We start from the raw sequence: 14,478 nt of genomic DNA on the forward strand, positions 1-14,478 counted from the left end.
CTGGAAGGAGTAGTATTGATTGTGACCAAGTGATCAATTATGATATTAATTCTGTTTTGTATCACAGACTTAGCTATTTCTGTCCAACCCCATTTCTGGATACAAACTCAAGGGCAGTGATTAGGCTCCTGAGAGCCCATCACCAAGAGCCTTTGCCTTCAATGAAGGAACAAGAAGCGCCCAGTGCCTGCTTGGTACCAGGCTGATGGTGGAGAGTTGCATTACCTCTAGTCCCCATGGTCATGGGCCCCTGGGGGCTGTGTCATGGTCACCACCTCTGTAGAGAAGGTGCAAGTTCTGTCTGCTCTCTGACATATGTACGTAACAGCACAAATTCATGACCAAGTTGCATTAATAGTAAAATTATAATATATTAATAGCAATATTATAATAGAATAAAAGTTTGAGAAGGCAACCAATCTTCCAGAATCTGAAGGTTGGCATTCATTGTTTGTGAACTCAGTTGAAGGCAGTGCCTTCAGAATGTGGTTAAATTGCAGCGAGAAAGACCAGCATTAGTTGCAGGGAATCATTTTCCAAGCAGAACCATTGCAAATGCTGAAACTGGCCCCTGAGGTTGCACGGAGCCTCCTTTCCTGAGTGAGATCTTTGGAAATGAGGCTGTCTGTAACAGTGGTTTCCACAAAGACTTCAGTCTCACAGCAGTTTGGCCATTGAAATATACTTTTTGCTGATCACCATACGAGGCCTTTCCAGAGGTGGCTTCTAGTGTGCTCTGGAGGAGGTCTTCCAACAGGAGTGGCAGTCAGGGGTCACATATGGCGATGACCAATGCCCAGATGCTCCAAAGGACATGTTGAGCCAGGTATCTGTCTGGCAAAGGGCCAGGTATAGAGTCAGCCTGGTGGGGCCAGGGACAGCATGGATGGTCAGGTCAGGATTCTTCTTGACAATCTCTGGGTTTTTGCTGTGCCTGTCCCTGCCCCCACCCCAGTCCCACACTGTCCACCAAGCCTACTCTGGGAGAAGGCCCAGTGGAAATGGAGGGAGGTGAGGTAAGAGGTAAGAGAAGCTCAGTGGAGAACCATGCCCTAGCACTGGCACTGCCTTGCACAAAGTCGGTCTGCAATAAATATCATATTTGTGGATGAAAGGCCTCCTTTGATGACTTCTGTCTCTCAACCTCTGTCACATAGCAGCGATATCTCTCAACCCAGGTGCCCACTCCTCTGGGGGAGTGAGAAGAGGCTGAGGAAATGGTGATGAATACAAGTGGGTTTGAAATCAGGAAAGTCAACCTCACTGGCTCTGTTTTGTGGGCTGCAGATTTCATCTGCTACATGACAGTTGACATCCACTCTGCTTCCTCACTTGCTTTGCTGATATCTCAGACAGCGTCTCTTTACTCCTTGGGATACAGACTGAAGTCCAGGTAGTGATATCCATGTGAAGCCCAATCATCTGCTCCCAGGGAAATGTGAGGAGGGTCTTTCCATTACTCTGAGATGAGGGGGTCTTGTCCCGCATTGTGGGTGTGGGAGGCTGGGCATTGAGACCATTTTGCAGGGCCTCCTTCGGGTCTTCACTGTGCTGTGACTTTCTTGAAACATGGCCCCAGAAAGACAGAGATAGACATGTGCAGATCCAAGGAGAGACAGGTCCAGGGTTCACATGAACAGCGTTTGGATGACCCATCCTTAGGGTTAGTCTTTAGTCCTTGCATGTAGGTGACGGACAGAGACCACACTTCCCTCTAGGGGCCTCTATGGGCAGGATCTGAGGGGGGTGGGAGCCAGCCCCTCCCATGGTCCATGCTGATGCCAAGCCCAGATGCAAAGGGGGCTGTAGCCAGGCTCCTACTTCCGGAGTGGCTCTGGCTGTTGATAACTCAGCCACTCCCTTCCTCTCACCCACTTCTCTGAGGCATGTGGGCAGTCAGAGAGAGACCTGGGCCGCCTGGGAAGGAGGGCAGATACCCTGTTTCTCTGTCCACTTAGGATTCCCCCCCACAGCGCTGGTGAGGGGCAGAGGCTGCCTCAGTGGGCATGCTCATTGGAGGACCCACCACCGAGGAGAGCCTGGGCACGTGGGAAGGCCTGGTCCCCAGATGAGGCCCACCCAGGAGCCACAGGAGGGACCTTGGGAGGAGGAGGCAGGGAAGGCAAATAAATGGTGAGTGGGGTTTTCTTTCTTATTTAAAAAATAAAAAGGAAATGATACGCTAACATTGGTGAACACAGGCAGGTGTGGAGACAGGGTCCATTCTCTGGAGCAGGGCGTGGCCTGGGCCCAGGTCAGATGAGGCCTGCGGCCTTCTCCTGCACGTCGTATTCCTTGTTCTTCTTCACCCTCCAGCTGATGAAGACAAGCAGCAGCATGCCCAGGGCCTTGTAGCCCATCTGCAGGCCCAGGTACCTGTGGGGCAGAAGGACGCAGGGCCGGTGAGGGCCGGGGCTCTGGAGCCCAGGACCACCAGAAAGCACAGCCTCATTCTCACAGTGGCCCAGGGCACATGTGGGCACCATGCAGATAAGGATCTGTCACCACCCAGGTGGGATCACCTTCCTCATTCCTTTCACCCAAACACAGGCCGGGAGTAAGGCACAGGACTCCTAATCCAGTGCTTGTCATCCCTCCGCTGGCTCCCCCAGAGGGCCAAAGATGAAACAGCTGCCCCAGCCAGTCCCAGGGGGCCCCATCCTCTGAGCAGAGCCAGCAGGAGAGGGACATCTGCTTGCTGTCCTCTCAGTCCATCCCTCTCCTGGCCTTCTTTGCCACTCCCACACCGTCCCCAGCCCCCCAGCCTCTCAAGCCCACTTTCCCATGGCTTCTGGGCCATGTGATGATGGCAGCAGGGGAGGTGGCTGGAAGGGGTACAGAAATCAATGGTACTGCAGCTGGGCTTGGCCCACTGAGACAAGTTGGGCCCCCTGCCCACAGAGCCCTGCCGGACGGGGGCCCCTCTCACTGTGCAGTGGGAGGCTGGCCTGGGGTCGTCCCACAGCCACGGCCTCTCCCTCAGACTCCAGCCATCTCCGTCCCTTCTTTCTGCTGCTGCCTGTCCCAGTAGCCACTGGGCAGATGACTGCCCTTTGCCCAGGCCTGGGGCCTGGCCTCCTTGACTCGTGGTTGTGCTGGGCCCCCACCTGTCCCGGAGGGCGTCGTTGTCGTAGTAGGCGCAGGCCCCTCGCCTCCCAGAGCACTGCGAGCTCCACCGGATGCAGGAGTAGTCGATGGTGAGGCCGTAGAGGGCTGGAGCCGGCAGCCAGGCTGGCAGTGGGGAAGAGTGGAGAGAGCCCGGGTCACACGGAGCTGAAGGCTGAGGTGCAGGCAGGGTGGGGAGTGGAGGCCCTCCCCCAGCGCCCTGGCACGGTTCACATGTATGCGAATGGCTCTGCCCCACCCTTGGGTATCACAGTGACTTTGGAAAGCAGAATAGCTTTCAGTGAAGCCTGAATTTCTCTTTCACCAGAAGGCTTAGAAGAGAAAAGGGACCTGGGCCATTCTTTCAAGGCAACATGAGTCACAGGGTCACCCTAATGCCAGCGCAGACATATAACACAATTCTCACGCCTGAGACTGTCCGTGAGTGGAGATACACCGACCTCCACCCTGTGGCAGGAGGCTCTCGAGAGCATCGACTTCTCAAGTTCTCACACTGGCCCAGAGGTGAGGGTGCCGTCACTTTAGTGAGGAGGATGGGGAGCTTGGCTAGCTCACTGTTACACAGCCAAGAGGGGTCAGGGCTGGACTTGAACCCTGGCCTACCAAGATTCAAATCTCATGTGCTTCCACTACACCAAGCTGCCCTTTGGGTCAGGCGACACCCCTGAAGACCTCTCAACATCCTGGCTGCTCAGAGTTTCTGCCCCCAGCCCCCTGAACTTCCCAGAAGCTGAGTGGTAAGACCTGGTCCAGCAGGGGCTATGCTTTCCTGGTATTAAATATTCTGGACATCCCCTGCCCTGTATCATTAGCCACAGTTCTAGGCAGTTCTAGACAGTCACTGGACTGGGAAAGGCCTTGTCCAGGATTTATACCCAGGCTGGGCCATAACATTCTCAGAACCACAGTGTTGAGAACAGCCTCCCAGACTTTGTTTAGAGCCCTGTGAGATGCTGCTTCCAGAGGAAAGAGACGATATGCTGCATGCGTCCCTACCCATAAGCAGGAAACTTCCAGAAGCAGCCTCTCTACTCAGACCCTGCTCACTCCCAAGTCTCCAAGTGAACCGGAAACTGGCCAGATGGCCTGACTTCCCAGGATACCTTCCTAAGTAGAAACGAAGGCCAGAAAAGTTTTCAACCAAATCCTGATGGATAATTTTAAACCTGTTGGAGTTTATGAGTAGGAAGTCCTTCTTTCTACCCGAGGGTGGAGTCGCATTCTTGGTTGATAAATGGAATCCCTCCTGGCCTGGGTTTTCTAACTGTGGCCCCACATTGAGTTATCTGAGCTCAAATGGAAAAACAAAAGCAACAAGTGCTTTGAAGAGTGGGAGAGTTGTTTTCAAGGTCATATTCAAGGTTGCTGGAGGAAGCAGGGCGGGGCTCTTCAGAGCATATCCCACCTGCTGGTTGGGCCAGGAGGAATGCAAGGTTTCCTTCCCAGGGGAGGTTTTCGAGCAAGTTATGAATAAGTTATACATGAAAACGAGGAGCTATGATGACAACGGTCTTTCCTAGCCTCAGCCAGGAGGACAGGTAGAGCCCACTGCCCTGAGTCCTTGGTATTCATAATGCAGGCCAGAGGAGCAGGTCTGAAGGGGCTCGAAGGGGTTCAGCAGCCATAGAGGAGCAAGTGGCCTGAGGCCAAGAAATCCGGTTGAAAAAGCTGGTTCATTCCTCATGATACAGACACCTCACCCAACCTGGGGTTGGATTGGGCCCTGCAAGGGTTCCCATTCAGCCAGCCTCAGGGGGGACATCACCCACACACCCTAGAATGAAATGGCAGCCACTGCAGGCAGAGGTGTGGACCCGGCCTCCTGGGTAATGACGCACAGTGGGCTCTACGGGATTTCAGAGGTAACGTTGGAACGTGCACCTTCTGGGAACTGGAGTCCCTCTCTCTGGGATCTCCACATTCCCCTCTGCAGTTTGTACCTACTAGATCCTTAATAAATACATCCTCAGTTGCACTCAGTCCCTTTACTTCTGTTTGCCTGTCACTGCAAGGCTCTCCATATTAATGCCTGGTGTTAAATCTAGTACATGGGTGTGTCCAGAAGGGACAGCCCAGCATGAGCAGTCCTGGAAAGGGCCTGCAATGGCCCCACCCAGGGAGAGCCAGTGTCCCCGTGGGGCACTGTTGATCCGGTCACTTGTGCACAGCTCCATTCCCCTGGTGGGCTCTGGGCTGCTTGAGAGCAGGCAAGGTTGGCCGTAGAGGGCTCCGCACAGAAGAAACTTTTGTTGAACAGCAGTAGGAGGAGTGAATTTTGTAAAATGGGAAGGAAGCCAAGGCTGGGCTCAGCTTCTATTCTGGCTAGGGTAGGAATGCAAGGTTTTGTTCCTACCACAAGTTCTTGGAGAAAGATCTTAAAATACCTGCTTTTAACTCTGTATTAGCTATTTTCAGTTGTGTCCATTTTTCATTTTTCTTATATAAACTAGTTTGGAATTAATGCCATAGAGGGAGCCTTTGCTAACCTCAAGCAGTTGGGGAACCCATCCCCATGGGGTTTTGGCACCTGCCATTGATTTTGCACAGCTTCTCCTTACCATGCAGATGCGATCCTCCCCCTTCCCTGCCCTGCACCCCACAGCCTGGGGCCACTTCTTGGGAAGGAGGTCGCAGACACTTACCCAGCAAGCGCATCAGCAAGAACTGTACCCCGATGGCAAATGACTTTTCTTCCTGGTTCACCACACTGAAAAGGAAGACAGAGAATCAGCGGTGGGAGGATTCAGGGCTGCACTATCCCTCAGTCAGGGGCGGCAAGCCTCAGGGCGGGTCAGAACCTGCCCTACATGGCCTGATTCACCTGGGCTGAAGGCCCCGTTGTTTGTGTCGGTGGTTCTCACAGTATGTTCCCTGGATCATCAGTGTGCTCCGGAACTTGTTAGAAATGCAGATTCTCAGACCCCAGCCCAGACCTACTGAGTCAGAAACCCTGGGGATGGGCCCAGAGACCTATCTTAACAAGCCCTGCAGGAGAGTCTGATGCACACTCACACTTGAGAACCCCTGGTCTATGTGGTTTTCAGGGCTGCCCAGTGCCCCCTTCAAGAGCCAGAGGGCGGAAGAGGCTGGGAGCAGAGTGAAGGATGCTGGTGGGTGTGTTGACGGCAGCAGGTCTGAACAACTCCCGCAGGGTGTCTGAGCCCAGTCAAAGGCAGCCTTGGTGCAGAGTGTACCTAGGGCCCCTGGGCTGCAGGCTTCTGTGCACAGCTAAAAGAATTTCCTACTCCGGGCCAGCTCTGTGGGTGTGTGAACTGTGCAGCTGCACAGAACTCTATCCTCAGAAAGGCCCCACATTTGGCTTAGTGCTCTGCTGTGGCTGTCTTGAAATTCTTAATTTTTGAGCCAGGGGCTTTACATTTTCATTTGCACCAGATCCTGCAAATACATAGCCATTCCTGCCTCTGCTCTTCCTCCTTCAAGAGGGGAAAATGAGTTTGGCTGAGGACGCAGGCTCAGAGAGGGCATCTGGCCCGCAGAGGCACTCGACGAGTGACCTGACCCTGGGTGTCTCTGTGCTCTGAGCATACACACTCTCAGTGGTGCTTGGGAAAAGCCTTCAGGGCCGAGGGGACGGCGACGAAGGGAGCCCAGAGGTAATCCCCCGACCTCCACACGGTTTGTTTCAGCCCCATCACCGCAGTTCTGTTAGCAAATGGAAAGGGACCTTCTTCCAGCCCCGCTGAGGGATGGCCCAGTGGGGGAAACACTCACTGGAGTGTAGGCAGGGAAAGGGGCACCCACTGGGATCCCCCCCGGGGAAAGTGCCTTGAATCCCGATCTGACGGCTGCTGCCTCTATGCCTACAGACCCCTCCATCATAGACGCCTGCCTTGTCTTGGCCCTTACCCTGGGCACACTTCCCTAGATTCTCAACTAAATAGGACTTGGACACCCCAATTTGGCTCTTCATTGAGATCTTGGGCCCCTTCTGGTCTCTGCCCCGTGTGGCCCTGAATCAATACTGGCTTTCTTATTTTTTTATTTCAAAATATTACGGGGTACAAACGTTGAGGTGACATATATTGCCCTTGCACTGTCCAAGTCACGGCTTTCTGACCTCTCTCCTTCCACATTTCAGTGGAGCTTCACTCCCAGCCTGCATTCCCACGGCTGCTCGGGGGCCAGCACTGATAGAAATAATGCTTGGGTCACCCACAAAGTCATCTCTAAGCCTCTCCTTCACACTTCCATTCTGTCTTCTTCTCCATTGGGATTTATTTTTAAGTCATTTTGGAATCCTGGGGCCTCCTCTCCAGTTTCACCCCTGTCCCTGACCAGACCTGAAGAGATTGTCCAGAGAAGCCTGCCCTGTGGCTGGAATGATGCTCTGTTCTCCACGACTTCCCCATCCGTGGGGTGTGACAGAAGTCCTCTGGGAGGAGATTTGACAAAGATCACCCTCTCCCCTGCTGCTTAGGGACTTCCCTGAGAGACTTCCTTACCCTGTCCCCTCTTCTCTTTATGGCCTCACACAGATTTGTCTCAGGGCTAGAGGGTCCAGCGTGGGCCACCTAACCAGGGGTATAAGAAGGGAAGCCCACTGTGGTGCCTTAGGCGACAGCGTCAGTGCTCAGACTATACAGGATTCGGGGGGCAGTAGAGAAGAGGGCGACAGTGGCGTTGGGGAAAGCAATATGCCATGGGCTCTGAGCACCCCTGCACCTTCTTATGAGTATGCTAAGAATGCAAGGTCCTAACTGCTTTTTTCCTGCCCCATTTCTCAGGGTTGTGGTTGTAGTGAGCAACCTTGAGGCATGAGTTAAAGTTTCTCCTAGAGCAAGAACGGTCTTTCTCACTGCTCACTGTATAGGCAGTGGCTCTCTCACACTCAGTGTTCCTGCAAAGCATGCACCTGGGCCTCTCTGTGTCACCCCTATAGGATATGGGGGGCAAGGATAACTGACAGAGCATGAGGTTCATGCTGCTTTTTATGCTGTTATAAAATCCTTTGTCTTTGACCCAGGAGTCTCATATCTTCTACCAGCATCCTTGAAACAGTAGCTTGAAAGCTCGCTAGCTAACTTGATAGCTAAATTGTAAATAGGGTAAAATCCCAGACCCCAAACAAGTGGCTGCTCTGTTCCTTCCTCATCTCCTAGCCTTCTGGGGAAAGTAAGTCATGGGTACCTAGCTAGCTGTTAATAATTATTATTATAATTTGGTTAATAGTGATAATTAACCAATATGCAGAACACCTTATATTTATAAAGCAATTTATTATATAGTCCTGACACCAACCCTTTGTGGTTGATATCATTATCCACATTTCATAAATGAGGAAACTGAGGCTCAGTGAGGTTAAGCAACACCCAAGACACTAATTCAGTGTGCGGCAGTACAGCAGTACAGGGACTGACTCTGGCACCGGAAGGCCAAATCCTGTGTTTTTCCCTCTCTGCTTGTAAAGCGGGTGAGGACAGGAGGGAGGGGAGGGGGTGGGTTAAGTGAACTTGGTTGAAATGTTGTTTTCTCCTTTGCAGCCAGTGAGGTGAAGGAAGGGTCATTCCCTGTAAAAACCTCAGAGGCACTTCAGCTCCAGCTGTAATGGGACACCTCTCCCCTCCCCTTCCCCCCCGGCCTCTCCCTTCCTGACCTGAGGATTTGGTCCTCGATCCAAGCATACTGGAATTTTCTCATTTTCATCCTTTTCCATAGCCCCCACTCTGTCTCTGGAATGTTCCTTAATGCTTAAGCCAGCATTAAGTCAGGGCTTCATGGAGCAGAGACCAGAAGGGGCCCAAGATCTCAATCAAAATTTCTGCCTTGGTTTTGTACACCCAGTTGAATTCTCTTCCCTCCTCTCAGTTCCTTTAGGATTTAAAAATAAGCAAATCTACAGGCATTTCCACAGCACGGCTCAGCCGTTCGCCAGGTCTGCCATCCTAGGCTGGAGATCTAACCTCCCACGTGCAGAGCGGAGGTGCTCACGGGGGCGTGTGAAGCCGAGCAGCCAGGGCCGCAGCACAGAGCCTGCAGGGGCAGGGTCCCCGGCACTGTTCCTGCTAGCATTATGTTCCTGTGTTACCAAGAGGAGCTTGCGTGTAGTTGTTCAAAGGACTCTGAGGGCCAGAAAATGGAGGAGAGACGGGAAGGGAGCAACGGGCGCAGCGTCAAAGGGAGATGCGTGAAAGGCAGGCCCCGCCCTGGGCGCCACTCACCGCAGGACCATCATGTAGAGCGGGTTGTGGGACACGCAGGCTATCAGGGACACAAAGGAGATGAGGAAGATGGCCGGGAGCAGGAAGTTGGCACAGGGGACGGGGCACGATCCTGACTTGGCTGAGGCGGATCCCCCGGTCACACAGCTGCAGTTCAGATAGGTCTTGGAGAGGAAAGGGAGGGAAAAAGAGGAAAGTTTGCTGTTACGATCTCACCTCCACACTCGTCAGACGTCTGAGCCAGTCCTTTCCTGAGACTCCCACGGGTTTAACCCCCTGGCTCCTCCAGGTGCCCAGGAGGCTGGATGAGGCTGAGGAGGAGACCAGGTGAGGGCTTCAGGCTGCCCCAGGGGTCCCGCCTCTGTCACTGTTTGGGCAGCAGAGACTGTCTTCCAGCCCCCCAGCAGTCACTCGTGTCTGGGTGTCCCGGCTGTCACTGCCAGGCAGGCCCAGCCTGGCTTGGAGCCAGGGGCCGGGGAGGGCTCCCCTCTGGGCCAGGTCACCCTGTGCCCAGCAGTGGTGGTTTTGTAGGTTGTTGTTTTTGCCGTTCTGTTTGTTGCAGGGGAAGGTATAAATAGGAGGAAAGCAGTGGGGATACAATAAAATCCCCTGAGCTTTGCATCTGTCAAGTCTTTGCGGGAGCTCCCTGCCTGAGAGGAATTCTGTCTGTCTGTAAAGGGCCCTTGTCCCAAGTCTGCAAGTCTGTATGGCTCAATACTGTTGTACTTTGGTGGCCACTGCCCTTGTCTGGTGGTCTTTACTTTTCTTCCTGTAGTGTCTGATGGCCCACCCAATGATCCTGTAAGCATTGTAACAGTTCTGGGGCCAATACTGGAACTAATGAGCCAGTGTGTTTCCTTCTACCAGACAGTGGGAACTATGCACCTTGGTTACATTGACTCCTAGGAAGCTCAGAAGTCAGTTAAATATAAAATTTCTGTTACCATCCTCAGTCTGGGTTTTATAAATACAGATTTTTTTCCTTATAATTGACCATTTTTTTCTAGATATTATGCTAATGGATTTTTATCTTGACGTACTTATGCTGTTCTTGGAAACTTGCCAAGATTATTTCTGGAAGTAGGTGAGTCAGAAGTAAGTAAATAAAGATAAGAAAACCACAGAAGCCACCACAGACTCCTCCAATTGGAAGGCAACCTAGAGAGCATCCTGTCCAAGCTCCTCATCCTCCCTCTGCGTGAGGGGCACCCTCCTTTGCCCGCAGAGTGACTGTGGAGGCAGCCGTGCCCTGTCCTCTCAGAAGGGCTTGGGAAGTGGGGCTAGCCTTGCCCATGTCCTCCGCAGACTTATGGGAATAAGGCACATTCCTCTCCTTAGGGCATCCTTATGGTAACTGCATAGACTTCCCAATTGCTCAGAGGTTCCCGAGCCTGACCTACCTGGTCCTGGCCCCTGCCTGCTCCCTGGCCTGGCTGGGTGTGACACTCCTCACTCAGTGCCAACCCTGGCCTTTTCTCTCTTCTCCTACGGCACACCAGTACATGCATGCCTTTGGGACTTGCACTTGCTGTTCCCTTTACCTGGAATGCTTGCTCCCAGGTCTTCGTTGGGTTTTCTTCTCTTGGTTGTTCAGTTCTAATGTCACCTCTTTAGGGAGGGCCCAGGCAATCTCTGTCCCATTAAATATCTACAGGACATGGGTTACTTTCTTTGAAACTCTCTTGTGCATTTATTTGATAGAATGCAAACTCCAGGAGAGCAGGGACTTTTACTTCCATACCCTCAGCACCCGTGGATGTGCCTAATGTTCACTATTTGTTGAATAACTAAACAAGTGAGTCAAGTCAGTTTGCTGCTGGCTGATCCTAAAAGGTCTGGAGCCAGACCAGAGAGAGATGGATAGGCCCTCGCCAAGTGAACACACAATGTAGGCTGCCCAAGTGGAAGGCTGGTGGCCAGGAGTAACATGGCTGTGAACAGATTGGGGCAGGGCCCTGGGTGTAGTCCCAGTTCAGCCCCTAAATATTAATAGCTGCATGACTTGAGGCCAGTCATGTGGCCACACTGGGGAGCTGAGGGGTTGAACAAAATGCTCTCAACTACTGCTTCTGGCTCTAACCTTCCACGTTCATGTCACAGAGGCCCTCTGCCTCTGCCTTTATCTGGGCCAGCCCACATGGCTTTGCAACATGGCCAGGATGCAGGACCCAGAGATATCCCATCAGGACCCATCAGGATGAGGCACGAAGACCTCGGCTGATGGAGTGCTCTGCCTTGTTTCTGCTCTGAGCATTGGCAGGCCTTAAGAATGTGAATTTGTTGGACATTGGCCAATTTTTAATTGACTTTGGACTGTCTGCATCTGGTCAAGTCCCTAGGGAAGGGGAGGTAGAAAGAGGATGGGCGTGGCCCAGAGGAGGCCAGGATGCTGGCAATGAGAGTGTGTGAAGCCCTGCCCATCCCGGAGCCGGGGAGCAGTCCCAGACCCCACGGGGCTCCCCCTGCCCTTGGGACCCCAGCTGCACTTACCAGCTGTCTGGAGGCTACGGAGCTCATGTTGATGTCACTGCAGCCAGCATGGCAAGGGGAGAGGTACTCTACTCCATTGTCCCCGCAGACTGGGTGGAAGATAGAATCTGTGCACGAGCAGTCCCTGCGGCACGCAGGAGGCTGCGGATGTATAGAACTTGATGTGCTGCCAGCAAAAAAGGAAACGGGGAATCAAACAAAGCAAGACCAAAGAAAAAGCTCTACACTCCAGCCAGTGTGAGTTCCTGGCCAGTTAATGTGTCTGTGCATCTCTATTTGTCTTGGGCCAGCGCCACCGTGGGATCTGAATTATGCCTAGCGGAGCCAACGATAAATTTGCCACTGTTCAGTGGTTACGGCACCTGTCTGTTTCTTCTGCTACTTGGAGCCCAAACCCACCAATCAGTCAGTTGAGAAGGCCTAGTTGGCAAAGCCCCTGCCACAGCAGGAGTCAGGACAACCAACCAACCAACCAGGACTCTGACGAGAGAATGGTAGTTGCAATGGAAAAGTCACAGGCAATGTGTGCCCTCTCTCTTCTTCCAGCTGGGCTCAGGCTGAAGACAGTGCTGAGTCCCCTTGAGGCAATCCGGGCTCTAGCTTGCTGCCTGTCTCCTGGGTCAGCACAGACATTGCCCAGGTCACTCTGTCCCCTGAGCTTCCCCCAAAGGGGATTTCACTGCTTGGTCTTACTGTTTCCACTGTCCCCCATATCCGACATTCATGACCTTCTTTGGGGAGGGCTGGGAGACGGGCTGACAAACCACAGTCCAGATCTTCCACTAATATAATTATGCTAATGATAGTTAACATTTATGGGCCATCTTTGATGTGCCAGGCACTGTGCCCAGGGGCTTTTCATGCACAATCATCACAATGAGTCTACAATTAATTATTCGCCTTTTGTGGATGAGAAAACTGAAGCTTAGATAAGTAACTTCCCCCAACTAGTAAAGAGCACCAAGACTAGAACCCAGGTCTGTCTGATGACGAAGCCGTGTGCTAAACGCCCAGGGAAAGCCATCAAAAGACCCGAAAGGGTTCTCAGCTTCTCTCAATCCACGGTCAGCCTGCAGAAGGGCGGCACACCCCAGGGGTCAGTCCCTACCCTGAGTCACCCTCCCTTCCCTCCCTTCTCTCCTTCACCAGCCAAAGACAGGAGGAGGTTGTCTCGAAGAGAAAGAGAAAACACTGAGGCTGTCTCCAATGTTGCAACCTCATTAGGCAAAGTCTAAAAGTAAAGCTTGTTGAAAGGTGGTACCCAGGAAAGAAATGAAAATGCTCCTTGTCCCCTCATCCTGAACATAAAGCCAGACTTAAGCCCATGACCCATGTTGCTTTATGCAAACTGATAGCTAGACTTTAGCTGTCCTCCTCCTTACCTGCCCTAATTTTTCAAGTCTACCATCACTTTCATTATTCCTCTCCATATCTTTTCAAATCTCCTCTCATCTTTCTTCAGCAGCTCAGTGAGAGTGTAATTCCAGCCAGCACAGAGCTGATGCTAAACATAGCTTATCTCCTGGTGCCTGTGGCTCACAGCCCTACAGATTCATCCTGAAACCAAATGAATTAGTTTTTGATGCTTCTTAACAAACAGAACCCTAACCCTGAATGCTGGTGGTCCACTAGGACCCTGTAATCTCTTCTAATAATGGAGCATACTATTCAAGACCTGATTTTCTAAGTTGCCACTTGAAAGATCAGATCAGAGTCCAGAGTACTCACCATTATGCTATGGCAACTAGATATCAGAGCAAAAGTGAATCGCAGAGAAGAGAGTCAAGGAGGCACGAAGGGAAGCTATATGGCAGCCAGATCAAGGCTCTGGCCTTAGCAGAAAGTATCTCCATACCCTTTATTCTCCATTACCTGGGGGGGTAGACCTCGGCCACAGCTGGGGTAGAGCATCCCATGAAGAAGAGAGGGGTACAGAGGATCATGGAGATGGTGATGATGGTGGTAGCTACTCGGGGAATGGTTTGTAGAGAGAAAACAAAACGCTTCATGAGGATTCCTCCGAACAGCATCCCCAGGGCTGCAGCGGGGAGGTTCACAGCACCTGCAGATGGAGAGAAGGAGCTGGTGTGGCTGCACAGGCCTGGGAGTGCATGCCGGCTACAGACCCTGAGCAGGACCACCGAGAAGGAGCATGGCTTCAGGAAGGACCATCTGATACATTATTAATAAATTATAATTGTAATAGCTGACATCAATTGAGCACTTACTGTTTGCCAGGCATATCTAGAGAGTTATCTGAACATAGAGGATTGCCCTCTCTGTTGCAAAGAATAAAGAAGTGGGGCCCTTGTAGCCTGAGGGATGTGGGTTGGATGTGCATTTATTAAGCACCTTTCATTACTTGGGCCCTCACTGCATCCTCACTATGACCAGATGGGGTTACCTACACAAGACTGATGACCCCTGATGTACCAGAGACTGAAGGCCAGAGGGGCGAAGTCACACCCAAGGGCCACACAGAGAGTGCAGGGGAGTCACCCTCAAAATCCCACACACTAACCACCTTGCCAGTCCATATGGTTAAGCTCACCTGGGAGTTGGGCCCAATAACTCCCTTGGGTACTTGGAACCACATCGGTGGTTCTCACCCTCAGCTGTAAAGTATACTGATGCTCGGCCCCATGCCAGGGCTCCGGGCTGCATTGACCTGGGCGTCTCTATT

General features: G+C 52.4%; 1 protein-coding gene across 3 annotated transcripts in view; it reads right to left on the reverse strand.

The window, feature by feature from the left end:
- Positions 1-351: 351 nt before the first annotated feature.
- The window catches only part of SLCO2A1 (solute carrier organic anion transporter family member 2A1), a 79,627-nt gene continuing 65,500 nt past the window's right edge, over positions 352-14,478 (reverse strand). For all 3 annotated transcript variants that reach the window (XM_045538986.1, XM_045538994.1, XM_045538993.1), the window contains 6 exons: positions 13,668-13,857; positions 11,796-11,961; positions 9,306-9,469; positions 5,769-5,833; positions 3,108-3,231; positions 352-2,376 (listed from right to left, as the gene is read on the reverse strand). In XM_045538986.1, the coding sequence (XP_045394942.1) occupies positions 2,256-2,376; positions 3,108-3,231; positions 5,769-5,833; positions 9,306-9,469; positions 11,796-11,961; positions 13,668-13,857 (830 nt within the window). In that variant the 3' untranslated portion in view covers positions 352-2,255. The remainder of the gene's footprint in view (positions 2,377-3,107; positions 3,232-5,768; positions 5,834-9,305; positions 9,470-11,795; positions 11,962-13,667; positions 13,858-14,478) is intronic.

This window comes from Lemur catta, chromosome 1 (genome assembly GCF_020740605.2).
Source record: "Lemur catta isolate mLemCat1 chromosome 1, mLemCat1.pri, whole genome shotgun sequence".
NCBI classification, from domain to species: domain Eukaryota; kingdom Metazoa; phylum Chordata; class Mammalia; order Primates; family Lemuridae; genus Lemur; species Lemur catta.